This window comes from Lactuca sativa, chromosome 9, assembly GCF_002870075.4.
Source record: "Lactuca sativa cultivar Salinas chromosome 9, Lsat_Salinas_v11, whole genome shotgun sequence".
Classification (NCBI taxonomy): Eukaryota; Viridiplantae; Streptophyta; class Magnoliopsida; order Asterales; family Asteraceae; genus Lactuca; species Lactuca sativa.
The window spans coordinates 156,914,295-156,937,802 of NC_056631.2; the positions used below are offsets into that span (position 1 = coordinate 156,914,295).

At 37.6% G+C, this 23,508-nt stretch overlaps 1 protein-coding gene across 1 annotated transcript; it reads right to left on the minus strand.

Moving 5' to 3' along the window:
- Positions 1 to 4,530: 4,530 nt before the first annotated feature.
- LOC111884528 (endo-1,3;1,4-beta-D-glucanase) lies at positions 4,531 to 8,276 on the minus strand. The gene is made up of 7 exons (XM_023880843.3): positions 8,092 to 8,276; positions 7,359 to 7,380; positions 6,980 to 7,106; positions 6,654 to 6,741; positions 6,367 to 6,456; positions 5,278 to 5,378; positions 4,531 to 4,843 (listed from the first exon to the last, which is right to left on the minus strand). The coding sequence occupies exons 1-7, from the start codon at positions 8,237 to 8,239 to the stop codon at positions 4,703 to 4,705; spliced, it is 717 nt and encodes a 238-aa protein (XP_023736611.1). The 5' UTR covers positions 8,240 to 8,276; the 3' UTR covers positions 4,531 to 4,702.
- Between the last annotated feature and the right edge of the window lie 15,232 nt (positions 8,277 to 23,508).

The following is a 23,508-nucleotide window of genomic DNA, read 5'->3' on the forward strand; positions in this document are numbered from 1 at the left end:
TTTCCTTGCTTTAGGCATGATTTTTATGATCAAAATCCTTTAACTTTACTGATTTCATGACTTGTAAGGTAGGGTTCAGTTTTTAGGGTTCTTGGTATCAAATTCATGCGTTTTTTTTTTCTGAAAAATCGGGGTTGCATGTTGTGATTATTAGCCTTAGATTGACAGTTAGACAAAACCTTATGGAAGTATTTAGTCTGATTTGGCCTAAAAAAGAACGGATTTCAGACATGCTGTCATACTGAACTCACGACGTGAGAATTGGAATCACAGACTTATGTTGTTTTCTATTTTTATTAACTACTGGATTTTGCTTGGGTTTTGTTTGTTCATTGTTTTGCAGAATTCATGGGTCTAAGGAAAGCTACTCAATAGAACCGAGGATACTTATCCAACCTTCAACCGTTCTACCAATTTCCAAACGACCTTTCGCATGATATTTTGAACAACTATACTAACCGATTGGGGTGGTTACATAACAAAGAGTTTTGTATTTTACTAACCAATGATTGGGCAAAGTTGAATGGAATTGGAATTTTTGAGAGACTAAACCGTACCTTACAAAGTTGCTTGTGGGGAATGACGTTTCCATTACTTTTAATGTTTGGAGGAACTTATTTTCCATCAAAGAGTCGGTTTACAAAGAGCTAAGTGTCGAATTTTTTGCCGTCGTGTCTTTGAAGAAGAATGTGGAGGATCCTTAGTACACAAGAGCACTAGTTTGCAAGTGTTATGTGGGATGATTTGATGCGAACCCTATGATTTTGTTGAGCCAATATATTATAGTGTATTTGTGGCTTCCTAGTCCTAGTGAAATCGTGAGACAAAAACTCAACCTTGTTTAGTTTGAGGGACATAATATGTTTAGCATTGTGTACCAGAAATGTATCCAACAGAGCTTATGTAGTCATTGCACTTTAGCCTAATACCTTTAACCAATAAGTTTTAAAGTTAAGTTCCCTTGCTTAAGCATATGTTTTTCGTTTTAAGGTTTTTAGTCTTGATTGAAAAAAAAAAGTTGCAAAAGCTTGAGTGAATAAGAGTCTACAAAGTATGAAGATCAAGAATTATGAAGAAAAGTTGAAAAGTTCCAAATATTAAAGACTCGTGTTGAAGAAATTGAAGAATAAGGAAAACATACCAAAAGTATAGGTTATATTATTTAAGTTGTAATTTTTCTTTCTATGTTATTTTACTATATGTATGCATGAGAGCTTAACAAAAAATACCTTAAGGTTAAGAAAGTTTTCTAAGGATGGGTTCAAAGGATGCATAAAATGCATGTCGTTTAAAATAAGTAGAAGCATTTTAGAGGATAGTAAGTATTTAGGGCTTGAGGGGTAATTAGGATTTAGACACTTATACATACATTGAGATGATGTGTAATTAGCAGGTTCAATTTGGATTGTTTTGTGTAATATTTGTGAGAAAAGTTCTATGTATGTATTAAATAAAGTTTTGCTTGATGGTAATCAAAATATAAGTGGTGGTTTTTTTGATATTGCCATATTTATATACATTTTAGGCATTAGTTTAATATATTTAAAGCTATATTTTGGTAAAACGAAAAGGTATTTGGCACGTACTAAGTTAAATTGTATTTTGCAGCTAAAAAGGACATTCTTGAAGAAAAAGGATTAAAATGACAAAAGTTGGATACTTGGAGTACTGGAGGTGGAGCTAAGAGATTAAAGGAGAAAGTTTCAAGTCAAACATGACCCCACAACATGGAGATCTATAGTTTAGGACATGGAATTTGGAAGGATCTCAATTCCTTGTGCAAAAATAAAGCTCACGATGTGACCATCACCCTTTCACATCGCGACCATGTGTCCTAGAAGAGTCTACATGGAGAATATTAGTTTCCTTGGTAAATACGTGATAGATGTTGATTTCATGTCGTAACACCCTTATGGTCACAACGTGAAGAGCGATTTTAAGGAAACTATATATATATATATATATATATATATATATATATATATATATATATATATATATATATATATATATATATATATATATATATATATATATATATCAGACATTATAGCAAATTGAGGAGAATCCAGAGATTAATGAAGTCTTCTATGCAGAAAAACCTGCAAAAGTCATCCTTTGGAAGGATGAGAAGATTGAAGATCAAGAGTTTAGAAGATTGTAGCAAGAGATCACAACATACGTTCAGTTTGCTTAGATTGATCATGTCTAGTTTACTTTCTTATTTGATTTTGTGTTTCTTTTCTACAACGATGAGCTAAATCACTAGTCTTTCGTTTAGTGTAGATGAACCATCATACTATGTGTTTGATTCTAATTTACATGGATTTATGAAGTTGGTTTAACTTGTGTTTGATTTAGCAATACCTAACATGTTAAAAGTTTCAATCTTTGTTGCTTAGATTCAAGTTTAGTGTAGTTGAACGATCACTTTAATTACATGAACTTGTTTACCTAGTTGTTTATGACCATTAAATTGCTAGAGCTAGTGATTGACTAACTCCTAGAATACGTAATAAAGATAACAACTTTAACTGTGTTAGAGAACATAATTTGATTATAATTGTCATTTGTCTTGATCATAGATAATTAATCATTAATCTTAGATATATCCTACATAGTCCAATAATCTTAAATAATCAATTTAGTGTCCACTTGTGTATGATCATTACATAGTAGTTCATGAATTAGTGATAAAATTAGGAGATCAGACCGAGACTTCTAATAACTTTACATTGGTAACCAACTGAATTAATCTATGTCTTGAAACTAACCATAAGAAAAAGGGGGATTTAAAGCTAAATGAAAATGCCTTCATTATCCTAATTATAATCATCTTAGTTAGTTGTTAATTTTAGTTTTTCCTTAATTGAAGTGATTAAGTTAATCTGAACTTGCAAAATCAGATAAAAACCCTCATTTTAGGTTTTTTTTTTCTAGATTAATTTTTAGTGGTTATTTTATTAGCTAAATACCATTCCCAGAGATTGACACCCTACTTGCTTTCTTTACTATTAACTAACTAGGTTAACAGCCTAAGTGCATTTAATTAGTTAAGTATGTTAGGTTTATAAATTTAAAACTGCTAGTATATAAGTTGCACATCAATCGCCTTCCTAAACTATATTTGCTTGGTGTTGGTCGATGGCAGCAGTAGTGGTCGCTACTGAGTGGCAATGGTGACATTAGATTTGGAACCGATGGTGGTAGATTCAGGGCATTGTGGCGGTGTTGTCTTCAGGGCGATGGTGGTAGCTGATCTAAATATTGTGGAGGTGTCGGTGTTCTATTGTCAGAGTTGATAATCAGCAGGAAGAAAAAACATGGGTGGGATCTCGTGTTTGTCGGTGTTCTACTCTCCTCGGGGTTTTGGTCTCGTCGGAGCGAGGGGATTTTCCGGCGGAGATGACTGTGGCGTATAGTTGTTTACCAGAGAGGTGAGAATCTGGAAATGATTTGTAGGAGATGATTAGGTCGGATCCATTTAATTAATTAATAATATAAATAACTCTAATAAAATAAATAAATGAAAAAGAAAATAAAAAAATGCATTATAGTCTTTTTATGTGTAACATGGATGAAAGACGTAATAATGGATGAAAGACGTAATAAAAACAAAACCTAGGGATGAAAGACGTAATAAAACCCCAACCTAGAGATAGTCTGAGTGCAAAAGAAAAAAAAAACTTTAGGGACCAAACTAGTAGTTTTTACTAAACAACCGAGATGATTTCAGTAATTTTTTTCTAAAAATAATAAACCAAAATGGACTTGTAGTGTTGGATCTTCAACTCTCCTGACGTGATTGTATTAAGGCTCTCTTGCATCTTCTTTTTCCATGCACATTCCTTCTAATGGATCACATGTAGAGACCTTGACATTGAGCTTGTAATCGATCTTTAAATTGTTGTATCCTAGCCACATGAACTCCACTCGTCAAGACAAATTTATGATTAGAAAATGGAATGTGCATAAAAGACATAACATCAATGAGAACACCCTTAATGATATTAGTCTACTTGGTAAGCCCGTGGAAGGGTGTTTTTTCTTATGTGGAGGCACCTCAACGCCATTGTAACGGAGTTAACATCGTCCCAGCCTTCAATTATGAGATGTTGTGTTATGAAATATGGTAACATTAACCACCTTGGGAGGCAACACCCAATCAAATTATATCTCTCTCTCTCTCTCTCTCAACACCATGTTATAATATAGGAAGAACTCTCTCTCTCTCTCTCTCTCTCTCTCTCTCTCTCTCTCTCTCTCTCTCTCTCTCTCTCTCTCTCTCTCTCTCTCTCTCTCTCTCTCTCTCTCTCTCTCTCTCTCTCTCTCTCAACACCATGTTATAATATAGGAACATCATCCCACTTCATGTTATAACAAATTAGAATGTGAGGTGACAATATTTGTTTCATAACACGGTCTCACCTAATTGTCTTAAGTAGATTTACTATCCATCCTTGAGATATTATTTCAATTTTGTTTAATGTGGTCATCAGCTGCAGGTAGTAGGTAGAAATAATACAAAAATAATCCAACTTACTAACCCTTATTTATTGAACCACTATAGTTACTAGCACTCAAAAATCTACGATCAAGATCATGTTACAAATCCAAGGATCTCTTTATTCATTCATTTCACATTTGAAAAAGGTTTTGCATTTATGATATTCTATAATATATAAATATAGATATAATATAATTATATGAGGTGCTTGGAAAACCAATTGAGCATGTCTGTGTGAGCCTCCTCGGCACTCCTGATAGCAGATTCATCATCGTCCTTGTATCTGGAAGCCCATCCATGACCAACGCCCCGGAATATCTTCACAAAGCTCTCCACCTGTATACCACAATACAATTCCTTCAAATTTTCATTATTAATTAGATAAATACAATTTTACCACTTTATTTTAACAAAGCTCCACAAGTTATTTTTCACCGTTATTATTCCCAGTTACCCAGTTTCAAAAAAAGCAAGATACACAAGAACAACAAACTATAATCGACTCTACCATTTTCTTAATTTATTATAATAAGGATTTATATCAATCAAGATTTAGTAACAAAACAAAAGCATTTCGCATGTTCCCATTTTAATCTCTGAGACTGAGAGTAATTTACTGAAGAAATGTATTTTAAACGTCGAAAATAGTTTAACCACTACACAAAATATAGTTAAGCGGTGAAAATATAATTGTTGTTCTGTATTTTTTCCCAAAAAACACTCTTTTTTTATGTATAGAAAGTTAGGTCCATGGAATAAAAGGAACTTACTTGTGGTTTTGCTGCTAAAATTTTCCGATAATGCTCCACTTCTTCTTGTGGGCATAGTTGGTCAAGCTCACCACCTAAAATGGCAACTGGGACCCTCACCTCTAAAAAAACATTTCGGGCCGGGTCATAAAATAAAATAATAAAAATCCTTGGTTGCTTATTTATTAGAGTAAATTGTACGAATGGTCTATATGGTTTGGATAATTTGGATGCTTGGTCTTTAATTTATTTTGTTAACTCGAAAGGTTCCTACTATTTGTTTTTATTACACGTTTGGTCCCCACTTTTTTATACGCGCTTGGTCCTTGTTTTACATAAAAATACTATTATTTAAATAGGGAAAAATGATGGGTAGGTAAGGTAAGGTGAGGGGTGGAGTTGGAGGTGTGTTTATTTAAATAAATTAAAAAAAAAAAAAAAAGCAAAATAGTGTTTTTAGGTAAGATGGAAAACAAAGGTTCCTACTGTTTGTTTTTATTACACGTTTGGTCCCTATTTTTTTATATGCGCTTGGTCCTTGTTTTACATAAAAATACTATTATTTAAATAGGGAAAAATGATGGGTAGGTAAGGTAAGGTGAGGGGTGGAGTTGAAGGTGTGTTTATTTAAATAAATTTAAAAAAAAAAAAGCAAAATAGTGTTTTTAGGTAAGATGGAAAACAAAGGTTCCTACTGTTTGTTTTTATTACACGTTTGGTCCCTATTTTTTTATACGCGTTTGGTCCTTGTTTTACATAAAAATACTATTATTTAAATAGGGAAAAATGATGGGTACGTAAGGTAAGGTGAGGGGTGGAGTTGGGGGTGTGTTTATTTAAATAAATTTAAAAAAAAAATGCAAAATAGTGTTTTTAGGTAAGATGGAAAACAAATTCATAAGAAAAACAAACAGTAAAGACCTTTCGAATTAAAAAAATAAGTTAGGAACCAAACCCACAAATTACCCTAAACTATAGGGACCATTTGTGTAATTTACTCTATTTATTATTATTATTATTATTATTATTATTATTATTATTATTATTATTATTATCCGGGACTCCAAACCAAAGAAATTAAATGGGGAAAAAATAAATAAATAAACGTACCATTAACATCATTGTATGACAAGCGACCTGGGTGCAATATAACCGCCGCCTTAATGTCCTCATATTTTGCGAGTTTGATGACCATCATCCCTGACACATGATAAATTAATTAATTAATTAACTGTGAACAAACTTAATCAGTTTCTTATCCCACACACACAAACATCGAACAATTTTCATTTAATTTCAATCAAACACACCATTAATTTCTTTTTAAACAACTTTCATTTAATGCCCTCCTCCACAATTAATGTAATCTTATGTACACAAAGAAGAAATTAACATACCTCCCCAGCAAAAACCTGCAGCCCCTACAGCAGATACTCTAGTTTTAAGTTCAGCAATTATCTTCAATGCGTTTTCACATCCTTTTTCCTATAAAAATGCATCAAAGTGGTATAATTATGATAAAGTTACATACTACGCTTCCTTCCTTGCATCTATTATTTCCTTAAAATTATTCTTAGCATTTAATATATGTATTATCAATAAACTAATAACTTTTTGTTCAAGAATAGCTACTACATCTAGAATATTATTAACATAGTAGCAATCATTAAGCTAAAAGAGTGAATGAAAATTGAAAAGAATGATGAGAAATTTGAGAACTAACTGGAGGATGATTAGGTAACCAGTTTTCTCGGAGTTGTGGAGGCATCGTGCTGTAATAACAATCCCCAAAGAAGAAATCAGGAACGACAATCAGGTATCCAGTATCACCCATTTTGTCAGCCAGTTTCCTGTTTATATAAAAAAATGTTAATAATTAACATTTAACAAATAAACACTTAGGTGCTAATTCCTTTTGATGTGAGGATATGCAAAGAAATACCATTACCAATAACATCTTATTTTGTAGACAAGGCCTAAAAACCCAAACCACAAAATACCTATGTGTTGGTTTTCTCTTTGTGTATGTCATGTTTTGGCTCTTTACATCTCACATAACGCTTATGGTTTGCATAAATAGTAATTCCTTTTCTCACAATTACCTTAGCATAACTCCTTCATAGCCTGCATACGTATTATTAGAAAGAAAATTTCAATTTTCTAGTCTACAAAATTGAACTTAAAAAAGAAAAAAGAAGTTTTTAAGAATTTACATATTTCAAAATTGAATTTCCCTAAAAAAAAAAAAAGTAGCACACATACTTATATTCTTTTCAGCGATAATAAGTTAATAACATATATGTAAATTGAAATTTGTGTAAGTACTTCACAAGTTTTGGTTACATTTTGCTACTATTATCAGGAAAAAAATGTAAGTACACAGAAAAAAGTCGAAGTACTTCGCTTTTGGGTAAAAAATAAAATACATGACTATGTGGTAACGATAACCATTGTAAACTACGTTGCTAGTAATACGCAGTTTCCTATTTGGATTATGGATTTGTATAAACTTTTCAGGGGTTTGTTATTCTGAAAATTAGTCCAGCAAACGTCAATCGGGCGCTTTTAAAATAACAAAACATGTATTTTTATAAATTTAACAGCATTAATTTATTGTCTAAAGTCAGAACTTATGGTTTCTATTACGTAAACTTAACAAATCCACAAACAGTTTTGTAGTTGAATATTTAATGGGTTGAGACCAAATCAAAAAATTGACTCATCTTTCATGTCCAAAGTGACATATTATTGTTAGAATTAAGTACAAGAGAAAACCAATATGGAATTTAGTAGAAATAATAAATGAGTGATGGATGATGAGTAGTGAAATTATACCGAAAGCATCAGAAGCAAGAAGGATGGCTCGATCGGAAGAGCGATTCCCAGTAATATACGCTTTCAGTCCTCCGATTTCTTCGACGCTCCCTTTTCCAAAAACACTGTTCACCTCCGGTGGATTCGCACTGCATTCTGGTCCCGACATCTTTCCAGAAACACCAGCATCTTCAACAAACTTTGAAGAGATACGTATTTAATTAAGGCTCCATTTTTTTTGACCATTTTTGGAGCCTAGTCTACCATTCTTGAGTGAATTTACAGGAATGGTCCCTGTGGTTTGGAATAACTTTTATGTTTGGTCCATAACTTTAACAGAAAACTGCCAGAATAGTCCCTATTGTTAGCTTAAAATCCCCGTTTTGGTGCAAAAAGATTGTTTTGGTGCAAAAAGATTTAGACTAGTATTAGAGGTCTAAACTTTTTATTTTGTTATTAGTTTGGTCAAACTAGTTTTGAACTTTTTTATAATGATAATTTTGCCTTTATCTTTTTTTTTCTTTTTCAATTTTATTGTTAAATTTTTTAATACTTTGATTAAAATAAATAAAAAACAAAAGAGAAAATATACACACTCCTCATTTTTTATGTATCTTTTTTTTGTTAGAAGTCCAACACTTAACATCACCATCAACATCAGAACCACAACCACCACCACCATAAGCCGCCGCCGCCGGTTGTAGCGTCACCGGTTACAACGACGATGCAACTGTTTTCACCACCGAAAGGAGTGAGATGCAGAGAGAAATAGAGGCGAAAAAAATATAACGCCGCCCTAATCACTTGTCGGAAAATCGTTTCACCCCCAACCTGCTGGAGGCATCAATACCATCACAGCTCCTAACCTTAACGCCATCACTATCGTCTGAAACACTAACCCTTGTTTCGACGTTCTTGTACCCTAGCAAACTAGAATGTCGACGCCAGAACCCTAGACTTCTCCGACGAGGGTTTCGTAGTGGGATGTTCATAGCAGCGACAATGAGGGTTTTAAGCTCAACGATGATTGAGATAGATGTGAAGTGATCTGACGTATAGGATCCTAATCGAAGAAGACAAAGGAAGACAAAGTTAGGAAACGGCGACAAACCACTAATCGGAGATAGGCTGAGGCGACGAAACCGTAATCAGAAAAGATGAAGGACGATGCTGGCAATTGTGATGGTGGATTCCAAGAATGGTGGTGGATTTCGATAATGTCAGTGATTTTTCGATGAACAGTAAAGAGAGGGAGAGAGATAGAGCCTTTGATGAGGGAAATATATAGGGTGTGGTGGAACAGTAAAGAGAGGGAGAGAGATAGAGCCTTTGATGAGGGAAATATATAGGGTGTGGTGGGTTATTAGGGGTAAGTTTTTTATTTTTTTATTTTTTATTTTTCTAGTGAAGTTAATAAAAAGAAAATGGGAAAAAATATAAATGGCAAAAATATCATTTCTCGCACATTTGATTTTGAATTAGACCAAACTCACAACAAAATCAAAGTTTTGGACCGGTGGTGCAAGTCCAAAACTTTTTGGACCAAAGTGGTAATTGTCAGCATATAACAGGGACATTTTTTGAGTGTAAACTAACTGTAACTTTTAGCATAGTTTTTAAGAATTATATTTTTTTTGGGCTTAGTAATTGATCTAGTTAAAAAGACTAACATATCCTTATTACTTTCATTTAACATCATTATATCCATTACCTCCTCGGCCCTTCTCCTTTATTATGGTTAAAGCCTTTCTACCAGTATACCCTTGTCCGCATTACATCCCACCATAGCCTTTGCTTACACTCATGCAATCATCGTAGAAGGCGAATCGAACCTATCATCCATATATTAAAAGTTTCAACAAAAGTGATAGATTAAGTTGTGTATTCCGATTCCAAACAACTACAAAATGTTGAATTAAGTTGTTCAAGTTCCGAAATTATAACTTTTTCACCATTGTTTTGGAATTATGGGTTGAAGATGTGTAACACCCGGTTTCGAATCGTTTCATTACTCGGGGCCGTGACCCAAAGATCAGTGATCATAAGGCTTCGAGACTTGGGGAGAGAGATATTTATAGCCTTTTTGGATGTGGGTATTATGGGATAGGTGATACGGAAGTTCAGTTCGTGTTTTGGAGCCAAAGTGGTATATTGGTAAAGTGTTAGTCAGGGCTTTTGTTGAATTTTGGATTTTAGTTCGGGAAGTTTTAAGGAAAGGATGAGTTTATAGAAATGTAGAGCTTCATGTCACCTTTCCATGGATATAAGGATCGTCGAAATCGGACTTAGAACGAAGAAGATATGGCATTTAGAAGATTGAAGGATTGTGGGGCAGCCTAGTATGTGGGGCGTACTTTAGGAGTACACATGGCGTACTAGGCAAGGGAGCCGCAGGTGCTCCTTGGAGTACGCTGGGCATACCATAGATACACATGGCATACTTGATACTCCAGTTAGACTCAAAATCTAATTGAGGCTCTTGGACCTTACTTAAGCTCGTTAGCCCACCACCAAACCTTATTATCTTCAGTCTCCATCCCTTTAAACCCTAGAAACAAAACCCTAGTCAACATTTGAGTGGTTTTTGAGCTTTTGGTGGTATTTCATGCATTTTTGTGTTCATAAATAAAAAAGGCGTTTCTTGGAGAAGTGTGGGACTACTTGAAGCTTTTGGATCCAGACTTGTTACATCTTGATCTACCTTCTAGATGTATAAACTTTCAAACTTGTTGACTCTTGGTGTGAGATCTTGTTTAAGGAATGTTTTGGGTTCATTTTGGTCCTTAGAGTCATCCATGTGAGTATAAGCTACTCTATGAGCTTAAAATGTTGGATCTTGGCATTTGTGAGATCCCTTGTTAATAAAAATGCCATCTTGATGAGTTGTGTTGGACAATGCATGAGTTTGGGTGCTTATTATGGATTATTTTAAGGTTTTGGTCCCATTAAGCCATAAAAAAGGGGTAAAGTTGCCAACTTTGCGTGTTAAGACATCTCATAAGGGTCATATCCGAGTTTGGAATTCATTGTCTTAACCACTAAGAGCTTAATGTTGATTTTTGGGTCCCTGACGAGTACGTTGGGCATATGTGGGGGTATGCTCAGTGTAATGCTGAAATTGTGCATCAATCGCCTGTACGTTGTGCTTCATGGCTGAGTATGTGGGACGTACGTCTCTGGTACGCAATGCGTACTCCTCAGAATGGACATTTTGGGCCTTGTAAGGTTTGGGCCTTATTGGGTCATTGGACTTTTGACTTTCAGCCATGGATATGCTAAGGGTTTTCTTGGAATTAGGTTCATGATGGTTTTTAGGCCCAACTAGGAAGATGGGCCATATTGGGCCTTGGTATGCCTTTTATAAAATTGGGATTTTTGAGCAAATGGGCTAGGACTTGGTTTTGGGCCAAGTAAGGAAAGGGAAAAATGGTCTTTTACCATTTAGGAAGTTGGATTATGAATTGGGCCTCAGATTTTGGGTTATCGGATTAATTATTAATTAAGATGGTATTTTGTCAGTTGGTGCGAGGTTAACCGGTTCAACGACCCAAGCATTTAGTTGGTTATCATCAGTTTGAGGTGACTCCTCCTTTTTAGTATTCGTGGGTTGAAGGCACCAAGGTCGGCACACTAGTTTATGTTATAATGTGATGATTGTCTTTGTGATAATTATCATATATACCTGTATTTTCTTAACGACTCTATGATTTCTATTATGATATTATGTGGTAGTATTAGGCAGTGAAATAAACCCGATATCCAGTTGAAATAGACCGAAGGGATTGCAAGCACCCATATATGTTTGATAGTATCCGGTTGTGATAGACCTAAGGGGTAGACAAGCACCCATATATGTTTGGCATTATCCGGTTGAAATAGATCGAAGGGACAGGCCAGCACCCAAATATGAATGAAAGTATGTTTGTTTAGTATGTGGTACTTTGGGGGAGCTCACTAAGCTTTGTGCTTATGGTTTTCAGTTTATGTTTCAGGTACTTCTGGAACAAATGAGAAGGGCCTAGTGTAACTGCACTACATCCACCCATGTTTCCGCAATCCTCTGATTTCTGGGATTGTACTACGATAATTTTTTTTACATCATTATACTTTTGAATGATTAATAATACCAAATGGTGTTTTTAATGGTTGAATTAAAAATGAAAATTTGCCTTGCAATTATTGGGATGTGACAAGTTGGTATCAGAGCCTTAGTTTGAGGGATTCAGACATACTCTTAGGTGTGTTTGAACTCAAACTGAGGTTTTGGTGGATTTTTTTATAAAATAAATATTTATTTTAAAGAATTTTCTAATAAACGAAAGGGGTGTGATGTGTGCAATCGGCCAAGCTCAAGTAAGTGAATCCCATAATACATATACGTGTTTGCTATGATTATATGTTATGAGAATGGCATGCTAGATTAGGGCTAAGGATCTGCTCAAGATTTCATGTTAGGAGATATGCCTTTATATGCCTGATTGTTTGAGCTTTTAGAATTACATGTTAGATGGCTCTCAGATGATTGGAGAGAATGGCTTGATTAGTTAGTATGTTGGTTAGATTTTCCAATGCATGAATGTTGCTTGAGTCGTGCTTTATGGAACTCCTAGTGACATGGGTTAGCTACTAAGTGAATATGACAAGTCACATGTTTCATAGGTTAAATAATCTCACAGTGATGGAATTGACCCTATTATGCAGCTCTTGTCTGAGTCTAACCGTTGTAGTGTCGAGTCTTTTACTCGATGTATTATTTGTGCTTTGTATCATGTCATTGTATTCTTGAAATAGTTAGCTAGCATTGGTGGGAGTTCTTTAGCAGCTGATTGGGGGGGGGGGTGAGGTGAGGGATCCTAGAAGAGCTTAGGAAGTGTTTTTTGTTGATTAGTTGCACTTTATAGCGAGTAATTAAAGTAGCAGTGTCACACCCCCGAACCAGACAACGGAAATGTCCGAGGGCTATCGTGACTTAATTGAATACCATAACATTGAATATATATGAAACATAACATCATTCATCACCATGCATTAATATAGTACAACTGATAAAGTTTACACTGAGTACATTGTTTTAGCATTACATTCCCAAAAATAAATTGTTCGGTTCATAGATAAACAAACTGCAAGCCATCACTGAGTACATTTTCCTTCGGTTTACTTGTTACCTGAGAATACAAGTATTTTGAAAAACGTCAACATATGAAATGTTGGTGAGTTCATAAGCGGTATTTGAAAAGCAACGTTTTGTATTGTTTTGAAAAAAAAAAAAAAAAAAACTACCAGAAAATCCGATATTTTCTGAAAAGAGTTTATGAAAAAGTTTGTGAAGATCCATAAGTATGCTTGTTTGTTTCTATAGTTGTAAAAATAGTTCATTAAACTTGTGTACATTTCGAAACCGTATGTATAAAAAAACCCTAGGAAAACCCGATGTTTTCCTAACACTTTGAATTCCATGTAGTTGTTGTACCATCGCGGCGTGTGAAGTCATTGATTCCAGGCGACGTCGGATTATTGCGCATGGTGAATTGCTATAAACACGCGTTACACAAACGACCAGTTTACAACTATACTAACGATCCCGTAGGCATCGTCCATACTATTCACGCAATCCAAACCGCCCTGACTTCTTGTAGTCCCACATCCTAAAAGAAAGAGGGCACGAAGACCTCGATAACTCCGTTAGTCGATTGGGGATAAAAAGAGTGCGAAGGGCCCTTGACCCGACTCGCATTTGAATAACCGACTTTACTAGCAGTACCAAAGGACCCTTGGGGACCAATAGTATAAATGCCATTGAAAGTCCCTTTACGTTGTGTTGGATCATGTAAGACTCAACAACTCGTAAGGTTGAAGTCTTCGGGCCTAAAGATCAAGCCATTGGGCTAGCTAGGCCCAACAAACAAGATTTTACACTTTTGGGCCCAAAGGTGGTGCGTCGACGTCTGTGCACTCTCACGTGTGTAATGATTTCCCAAATTTTCCGTGTGTGAGTCGAGTTATCGTCGTGTTAGTAGTTTCGGGTTTGTTATTGATTCGAGGCCGAATCAATTCGTTTGATAACGATTTTTGGTGTTGTTGTGTAATATAATTCGTCGGTAGTCGTAGTGCCAGTGTTTGATCACAACGGATGTATTGAATTAACATTTCAACTTTTCTGTTACAGCCCCTCTTTTTGTTGTAAATTTACTTTTTCAACCCTTAAAATAAACAAATTTCCGGTTTAGTCCCTAAACCATTTTTCTTGACATTTTAACACCAAAACTTATTGAAATTGATATTTTTCAGCCTATTTTTAGTTGAAAACAGTTTTAGTCCCTGGAAATACAGTTTTCTCGGTTATAACCCCTCTTTTCGCAATTTTTACATTTTTGGCCCAAATTGGAAAATTTTTGCAACTTTGGTCCTTTTTAATTATGAAAAGCATTTTTAACCTTTGAAAAGGATTTATAACATTAATAGTCCACAGTTTTACCGAAAAACACAGTTTCAGCCCTCCAAAATAGAAATTTTCACATATTGGGCCCTATTGGGCCGAAAATGTCATTTTTAGCCCATTAAGCTTGAAATTTATATTTTTAATCCTCTAAATGAGTATATTTCCAGAAAATATTTTATTAAAACTGTTTTGACTCCTCTCATCCATCAGAATTCGTAATATGACAATTTGGGCCCTTTAACTTTATATTTTTAACATTTTGTGTCCAAAAATTGAGTTTTTAGCCCAAAGAAGATGTTATCAAGTCACTTAGCCATTTTTCTTGGAATACTTTGTATGTAATAATATAAGTTATGCTAATATCATTTCACATAAAATATATCTCAATTTTTAGGAGTTTATGGCTAGATCCATCATCATAATCACACAAAAACACACATTTAAGCATATAAATCATACAATACATAAAAAACACATATAGATCTACACTTTCACTTGTATTCCCCCCAGAAAACTTAGAAAACAGAAAACAGGGAGTATGAAGCTCACCTTAGGGCTTTATTGCCCTCAAGCCCATATAGAAGTTAAGTTGGATGAGTCTTGACCTAAAAGAAATATAATATGATTTTCACACTTTGTTGGGCTAGTTTAGGTTAATCATGGTTCAAAACTTTTAATTTATTTCATTCTAGGCCCAATATGGCCCATAATGTTGAAATAAATTAATGTGGGTCCAATTGGAGCCCATTTAAGGGTTCTAAGCCCATGATAGTCAAATTGGAAGCTTATTGGTTCATTGAGTCCAATAAGGAAGTCCTAGTCCAAAATGGACCTATACAAGAACTTCTAGGGTTTCCAATTGCTTGTTGACTATTTGTAGTATTTGTATGATGTATTTGATTGAAGATTTTGATGTCATAATAATAGGTATCACACATGCTCTTAAGTTTTTGATTCAACATTTTACTTAAGCATAGTGATTACAAGACACAAAATTTCTAGTTGTGACATCATCCCCCCGTTAGAGGGAATTTCGTCCCGAAATTCTGTTTGAAAGCTAGATTTGAGAATGCTAGAATAAGTGAGGGTACTTTTGCTTTATTTGGTCTTTGCATTCCCACGTGAATTCTGGCCCACGCTTTGCGTTCCACCGTACTTTCACGATCGGGATGCGACTTTGCTTAGTACGCTTCACCTCCCTGTCCATGATTTCAATTGGTTCTTCAACGAACAGGAGATTCTCATTGATTTCAATTTCGTCAAGAGGGATGACGAGGGTTTCATCTGATAGGCACTTCTTCAGATTAGAGACATGAAACATGGGGTGTACACTGTTTAGCTCCGTGGGTAGTTGTAGTCTGTATGCTACCGGACCTATTCGGGCAACGATCTCGAAAGGTCCAATGTATCGTGGGTTCAATTTTCGCCGCTTCCCAAAACGAATAACTCCTTTCCAGGGCAAGACTTTTAACAGTAATCGATCTCCGACTTGAAATTCTAAGGGATTTCGCCGTTTATCGGCATAGCTCTTTTGTCGGTCGCGCGATGCTTGCAGTCGAGCTCTGATTTGAACGATCTTTCCCGTGGTTTCACGAATGATTTCCAGTCCCGTTAGCGCCTGATTCGACGTGAGTGCTTTTGCTAGCTGAGTGTCACCTACTTCAGCCCAACATAACGGTGATCTACACTTACGCCCGTACAGTGCTTCGAAAGGAGCGACCTTAATGCTTGAATGATAACTGTTGTTATACGAGAATTCGACTAAAGGTAAATGGGTATCCCATGACTTCCCAAAGTCTATCACACATGCATGAAGCATGTCTTCAAGCGTTTGAATGGTTCGTTCGCTTTGACCGTCCATTTGTGGGTGATACGCGGTGCTCATGTCGAGATGGGTTCCTAGTGCCTTATGGAGAGATTGCCAAAAATGCAAAGTGAATCTACTGTCCCTATCCGAGATAATAGACACCGGTACTCCGTGGAGTCTCACGATCTCTCGAATGTACAAACGTGTCAATCTTTCCATCTTGTAGGATTCTTTTATAGGCAGGAAATGGGCAGACTTCGTCAGTCGGTCGACTATTACCCATATTGTGTCCAGTCCGTCCGACGTCTTGGGTAGCTTGGTCACGAAGTCCATAGAAATCCCCTCCCATTTCCACTCAGGGATTACCGGTTGTTGTAACAATCCTGAGGGTTTCTGGTACTCCACCTTTACCTTGGCGCACGTAAGGCACTTACTAACATAGGTCACAATTTCCGCCTTCATGTTAGGCCACCAATAGTGTTGTTTAATATCCAAATACATCTTGTCTGAACCGGGATGAATGGAGTATCGTGTCTTGTGGGCTTCCTTCATAGCAACCTCCCTAAATCCTCTGATTTTAGGGACCCAAATTCGGTTCATGAAGTAGTATACTCCATTCTCCCTTGCCTCTAGGTTCTTCTCCATCCCACGTAATGCTTCGCTTGCTCTATTCTCTGTCTTCATGGCCTCTGACTGGACTGCTGCAATTTGGGTGGCCAGATGAGATTGAATGGTTATCGAGAGAGTTTTCGCACGGCGATTAGAGTACTCCTTCCGACTTAATGCGTCAGCTACCATGTTGGCCTTGCCTGGGTGGTACTTGATCTCACACGCATAATCGTTTAGCAATTCAACCCATCTTCGTTGTCTCATGTTCAGCTTCCTCTGGTTCAGGATGTGTTGGAGACTCTTGTGATCCGTGAAGACGGTGCACTTCGTACCGTAAAGGTAATGCCTCCAAATCTTTAGGGCAAAAACTACAGCTCCCAATTCTAGGTCATGGGTCGTATAATTTACTTCGTGCATCTTTAGTTGGCGGGATGCGTATGCTATCACTCTTCCACGTTGCATGAGAACGCAACCTAATCCCTGGTTTGACGCGTCACAGTAGACTACAAAATCTTCCGTTCCTTCTGGTAGAGATAGTACAGGAGCACTACAGAGAGCTTGCTTCAAGGTCCGAAACGCAATCTCTTGTTTGTTTGTCCATTTGAATGGTACGCCCTTTTGTGTAAGCGAGGTAAGTGGCTTGGCGATCTTAGAGAAGTTTTGAATGAATCTCCTATAGTAGCCTGCTAGACCTAAGAATTGACAAATTTCTGTGGGCATTGTCGGGGTTGCCCATCCTTCAACAGCTTTGACCTTAGAGGGATCCACATGAATTCCATCTTGGCTAACTACGTGACCTAGGAAGTTCACACTCCGGAGCCAGAACTCACACTTGGAGAGTTTTGTGTATAGCTTCTCCGATCGCAGCGTTTCTAGGATTTGTCGGAGATGTTGGCCATGCTCTTCTTTGCTTCTAGAATAAACGAGAATGTCATCAATGAAGACAATGACAAAGTTGTCGAGGAATGGTCGACAGATTCGGTTCATTAGGTCCATAAATGCTGCAGGGGCATTTGTCAGACCGAAGGGCATTACAACAAATTCATAATGTCTGTAGCGGGTTCGGAAAGCGGTTTTTGGAATATCCTCTTCCCGGACTTTGAGTTGGTGGTATCCGGACCGTAGATCTATCTTAGAAAAATAAGTAGCTCCTTGGAGCTGGTCGAATAGATCATCGATTCGTGGGAGTGGGTAGCGATTCTTGACAGTGAGTTTATTTAACTCTCTGTAATCGATGCACATCCTAAAGGATCCGTCCTTCTTTTTGACAAAGAGTACTGGAGCTCCCCATGGCGAGTAACTAGGTCAGATAAATCCCTTGTCCAGAAACTCACTGAGTTGGCTGGACAATTCCTGCATTTCAGCAGGAGCCAGCCGATAGGGTGATTTAGCGAGAGGAGTTGCTCCTGGAACGAGGTCGATTCGAAACTCAACCTGTCTCTCTGAGGGTACTCCCGGAAGATCTTCAGGAAACACGTTTGGAAATTCACACACTACCGGAATATCTTGAATGTTAGTTTCTTCCTTGGTTTTATCCACTATGTGAGCCAGAAATGTCGAATCCTTCTTTCGTAGGTGCTTTTGTGCCTTGATGCACGAGATGAGGCGAAGGTTCATGCTAGGTTTGTCTCCGTAAATTACTAGGGTTTCGTGATTTGGGAGACGAAGACGAACGGCCTTCTCGTGGCACATAATTTCAGCATGGTGGGGGCTTAGCCAATCCATACCGATGATCACATCGAAACTCCTAATCGATACTGGCATTAGGTCTATTCAAAAGACATGTTGATTAAGGGTTAGGGTACATCCGATGTAGATTTCCCCAGTGGATTCGGTTTTCCCATTGGCCATTTCCACCGTAAAGATTTCATTTAGCTTTTGGGGTTGTTGTTTTAATAAATGCTTAAACTTATCGCTTACGAAACTTCGCTCCGCTCCGGTGTCAAATAAGATGCATGCATAAGTGTGGTTTAGGGGAAACGTACCGGTAACAACAGAGGGGTCCTGAATAGCCTCACCCTGACCCATGGTCAGCATCCTTCCTGTTCCTCCGTTTCCTGAATTGTTGTTGTTAGGGCAGTCTCAGCGGAAATGCCCCGTCCTCCCACACCCATAGCAGGTGTGGCTAGGCCCTGCACTGCTGCCGCCGGTGATGATGTTGTTGTTGTTGCGATGGTTGTTATTGTTGTTCCCCTGATTTTGGTTCTGGGGAGGGTAAGTCCTGCAGTACCTTGCAATGTGTCCCCTTCGGTTGCAACTGGTGCACTGAAAATCCTTGCATTCTCCATTATGATGGAGACCGCACTTATTGCACTTAGGAAGATTACCGGAATAAGGTCTTGAAGCATTTGAAGCAGTTGAGGCTGGAGCATGTGGTGCGGCTGGAACCGGTGCGGTGACAGCGTTAACCGCCACTGTCTGCTGCTTTTTAGAGGTCTCGGGGCCCTGGCGCCCCTTCCTCTTATTATTCTTTCCCTTCTTACCATCACCTTCCTTCTTTTTCTCAGCCTCCACTGGCTTCTCGCCCTTCTTGTTGTTATGGTCATACAGCTTCTTTGCCAATCTTTTTGCACTGTCAAATGTTTCAGGGTTCGCAGCTATCACATTCCCTTGAATTGATGATGTTAGTCCCTAGATGAATCGCTCAATCTTCTTTCCTTCCGAGGTGATCATACCCGGGCACATTAGAGATAGTTCACTAAATCTCGATATGTAGGCATCGATATTCGCATTCTGCACAGTGAGGTTCCATAACTCTTGCTCCATCTTCTGTATTTTGCCTCGTGGGTAGTACTCAGCCATTAACATTTCTTTCATCTCTGCCCACGGCATAGAGTTGGCTACAGGGAGCGTCATGGCTTCCACGTGTCCGTTCCACCAAGTGAGTGCTTGGTCCACAAAAGTGCAGGCCGCGAACTTCACTTTCATCTGCTCAGGGCAATCGCATATCTCGAATACCGACTCCACCTTTTCGATCCATCGCTTCAGGGTGATCACCCCTCCAGTGCCGTTAAAAGTTTGTGGTTTGGAGTTTGTGAAGTCCTTGTAAGTACATGTTTTGGTGGGTCCTTGATTCATTCCGTTGTTTGAACCTCCGGCTCCTTGCCCATTGACTCTTCCATTGTTCCCTTGATGAATTTGCGCAATCGCTACAGTGACCGCAGCAGATACAGCTGCCTGGAACGCGGCTGAGTCAACTTCGGGTGGAGTTGGTCCTGGGTTTCCGCGAGTGGGTCGGAGAGGCATCTTTCTGTCACGAAACGGAAAGATGTTGAGTGTATGTGGTTTTTGTGAGGTTGTGATCCTACTGACTAGGTGCATGGTACGAACTTAAACACTACTGCCATTGAACATACAATCATAACTTCTCAACACATAGCAATTAGTAATATCATAACAAAGCACATAAAAGTTTATTAATATTATCCGCATTTGATACAAGAAAATTTTGCTCGTAAGAGCATACATGAGTGACACTAATTCGACAGCATAACGGCTCTATGAGTAGTGTAGTCACTTAAACATAGAGTCGGGGTACATTGCATAGTTCCTAACGACCTACTAAGATAAGTCTATCCCTAACCGCGATGAGCTGCGTCCTACGTAGTGACGAGGTCATATGCCGAAATGTTGCGCCAGTAACTGAGCCATCTCCGCCATGTCTCCAATAACCTCATCCCTCTCATGCTCAGCTTGCACTGCCCGAGCTTCCATAGCATACAGCTATTGTCGCAGTGCGGCGATCTCAGGTTCGGGGGAACGGTTCTCCCTTCGGGGGGTCACTGGTGGAGCGGGGTGGTCTGGTTGCGCCTCGTTCTCACACGGAGGGATATGGTCCTTGTCCCCGTCTTGGCCTTCCTCGACGTCGTCGTCGGTCTCACCAAATTCGTAGTCGGTGTCTATGTATTCGTCAGGTCTGACGTCGTGTGCTTCCTCTGGATTCCCTTCTGGTTCATCTTCAAGCATCCCGTGAGCCACTAGGACTTGATGGAACTGAATACCCAGCTGATCTCCCTCCATGACGACTGGGGGAAAGTATAAACTATCGTCACTCCCACGACTATGATATATACTAAATAGATGTCCTCTTTTTGGTGCTAAAAGGGTATAGTTTTAGGTTCCCTAGCTATTCTGATCTCATCAGAACGTGTGTTAGTTGTACTTTGGAGAGAATGTAGTTGATCAGGCTACACCCACTCCTTGGTACCACTAAGAACAGTCCTGAATTAACCGAGATACTAGCATTATTTTGTTTGGTTCGGCGTTATGTTCTTATTCCTAATGCAAGCAAGGGTGTTTTATTTACTTGTTTTGTTCAGAGTTATGTTAGTCCCTCTTTTTGGTTTATAGTTGCAAATCAATGTGTGGCTAGATATGCTAGTTCACTATAAACAAAGCTCTGATACCAACTTGTCACACCCCCGAACCAGACGGCAGAAACGTCCGAGGGCTGTCGTGACTTAATTGAATACCATAACATTGAATATATATGAAACATAACATCATTCATCACCATGCATTAATATAGTACAACTGATAAAGTTTACACTGAGTACATTGTTTTAGCATTACATTCCCAAAAATAAATTGTTCGGTTCATAGATAAACAAACTGCAAGCCATCACTGAGTACATTTTCCTTCGGTTTACTTGTTACCTGAGAATACAAGTATTTTGAAAAACGTCAACATATGAAATGTTGGTGAGTTCATAAGCGGTATTTGAAAAGCAACGTTTTGTATTGTTTTGAAAAAAAAAAACTACCAGAAAATCCGATATTTTCTGAAAAGAGTTTATGAAAAAGTTTGTGAAGATCCATAAGTATGCTTGTTTGTTTCTATAGTTGTAAAAATAGTTCATTAAACTTGTGTACATTTCGAAACCGTATGTATAAAAAAACCCTAGGAAAACCCGATGTTTTCCTAACACTTTGAATTCCATGTAGTTGTTGTACCATCGCGGCGTGTGAAGTCATTGATTCCAGGCGACGTCGGATTATTGCGCATGGTGAATTGCTATAAACACGCGTTACACAAACGACCAGTTTACAACTATACTAACGATCCCGTAGGCATCGTCCGTACTATTCACGCAATCCAAACCGCCCTGACTTCTTGTAGTCCCACATCCGAAGAGAAAGAGGGCACGAAGACCTCGATAACTCCGTTAGTCGATTGGGGATAAAAAGAGTGCGAAGGGCCCTTGACCCGACTCGCATTTGAATAACCGACTTTACTAGCAGTACCAAAGGACCCTTGGGGACCAATAGTATAAATGCCATTGAAAGACCTTTTACGTTGTGTTGGATCATGTAAGACTCAACAACTCGTAAGGTTGAAGTCTTCGGGCCTAAAGATCAAGCCATTGGGCTAGCTAGGCCCAACAAACAAGATTTTACACTTTTGGGCCCAAAGGTGGTGCGTCGACGTCTGTGCACTCTCACGTGTGTAATGATTTCCCAAATTTTCCGTGTGTGAGTTGAGTTATCGTCGTGTTAGTAGTTTCGGGTTTGTTATTGATTCGAGGCCGAATCAATTCGTTTGATAACGATTTTTGGTGTTGTTGTGTAATATAATTCGTCGGTAGTCGTAGTGCCAGTGTTTGATCACAACGGATGTATTGAATTAACATTTCAACTTTTCTGTTACAGCCCCCCTTTTTGTTGTAAATTTACTTTTTCAACCCTTAAAATAAACAAATTTCCGGTTTAGTCCCTAAACCATTTTTCTTGACATTTTAACACCAAAACTTACTGAAATTGATATTTTTCAGCCTATTTTTAGTCGAAAACAGTTTTAGTCCCTGGAAATATAGTTTTCTCGGTTATAACCCCTCTTTTCGCAATTTTTACACTTTTGGCCCAAATTGGAAAATTTTTGCAACTTTGGTCCTTTTTAATTATGAAAAGCGTTTTTAACCTTTGAAAAGGATTTATAACATTAATAGTCCACAGTTTTACCGAAAAACACAGTTTCAGCCCTCCAAAATAGAAAATTTCGCATATTGGGCCCTATTGGGCCGAAAATGTCATTTTTAGCCCATTAAGCTTGAAATTTATATTTTTAATCCTCCAAATGAGTATATTTCCAGAAAATATTTTATTAAAACTGTTTTGACTCCTCTCATCCATCAGAATTTGTAATATGACAATTTGGGCCCTTTAACTTTATATTTTTAACATTTTGTGTCCAAAAATTGAGTTTTTAGCCCAAAGAAGATGTTATCAAGTCACTTAGCCATTTTTCTTGGAATACTTTGTATGTAATAATATAAGTTATGCTAATATCATTTCACATAAAATATATCTCGATTTTTAGGAGTTTATGGCTAGATCCATCATCATAATCACACAAAAACACACATTTAAGCATAGAAATCATACAAGACATTCAAAACACATATAGATCTACACTTTCACTTGTATTCTCCCCCAGAAAACTTATAAAACAGAAAATAGGGAGTATGAAGCTCACCTTAGGGTGTGGTTTCAGTTTGTGAAGAAAAGATGGAAGAAAGCTTGGTGATTTTTGGCCTTAGCACCCTTTTCTTGAAGATCTCGAGTTTGAGGTGATTCTAGGATGCAA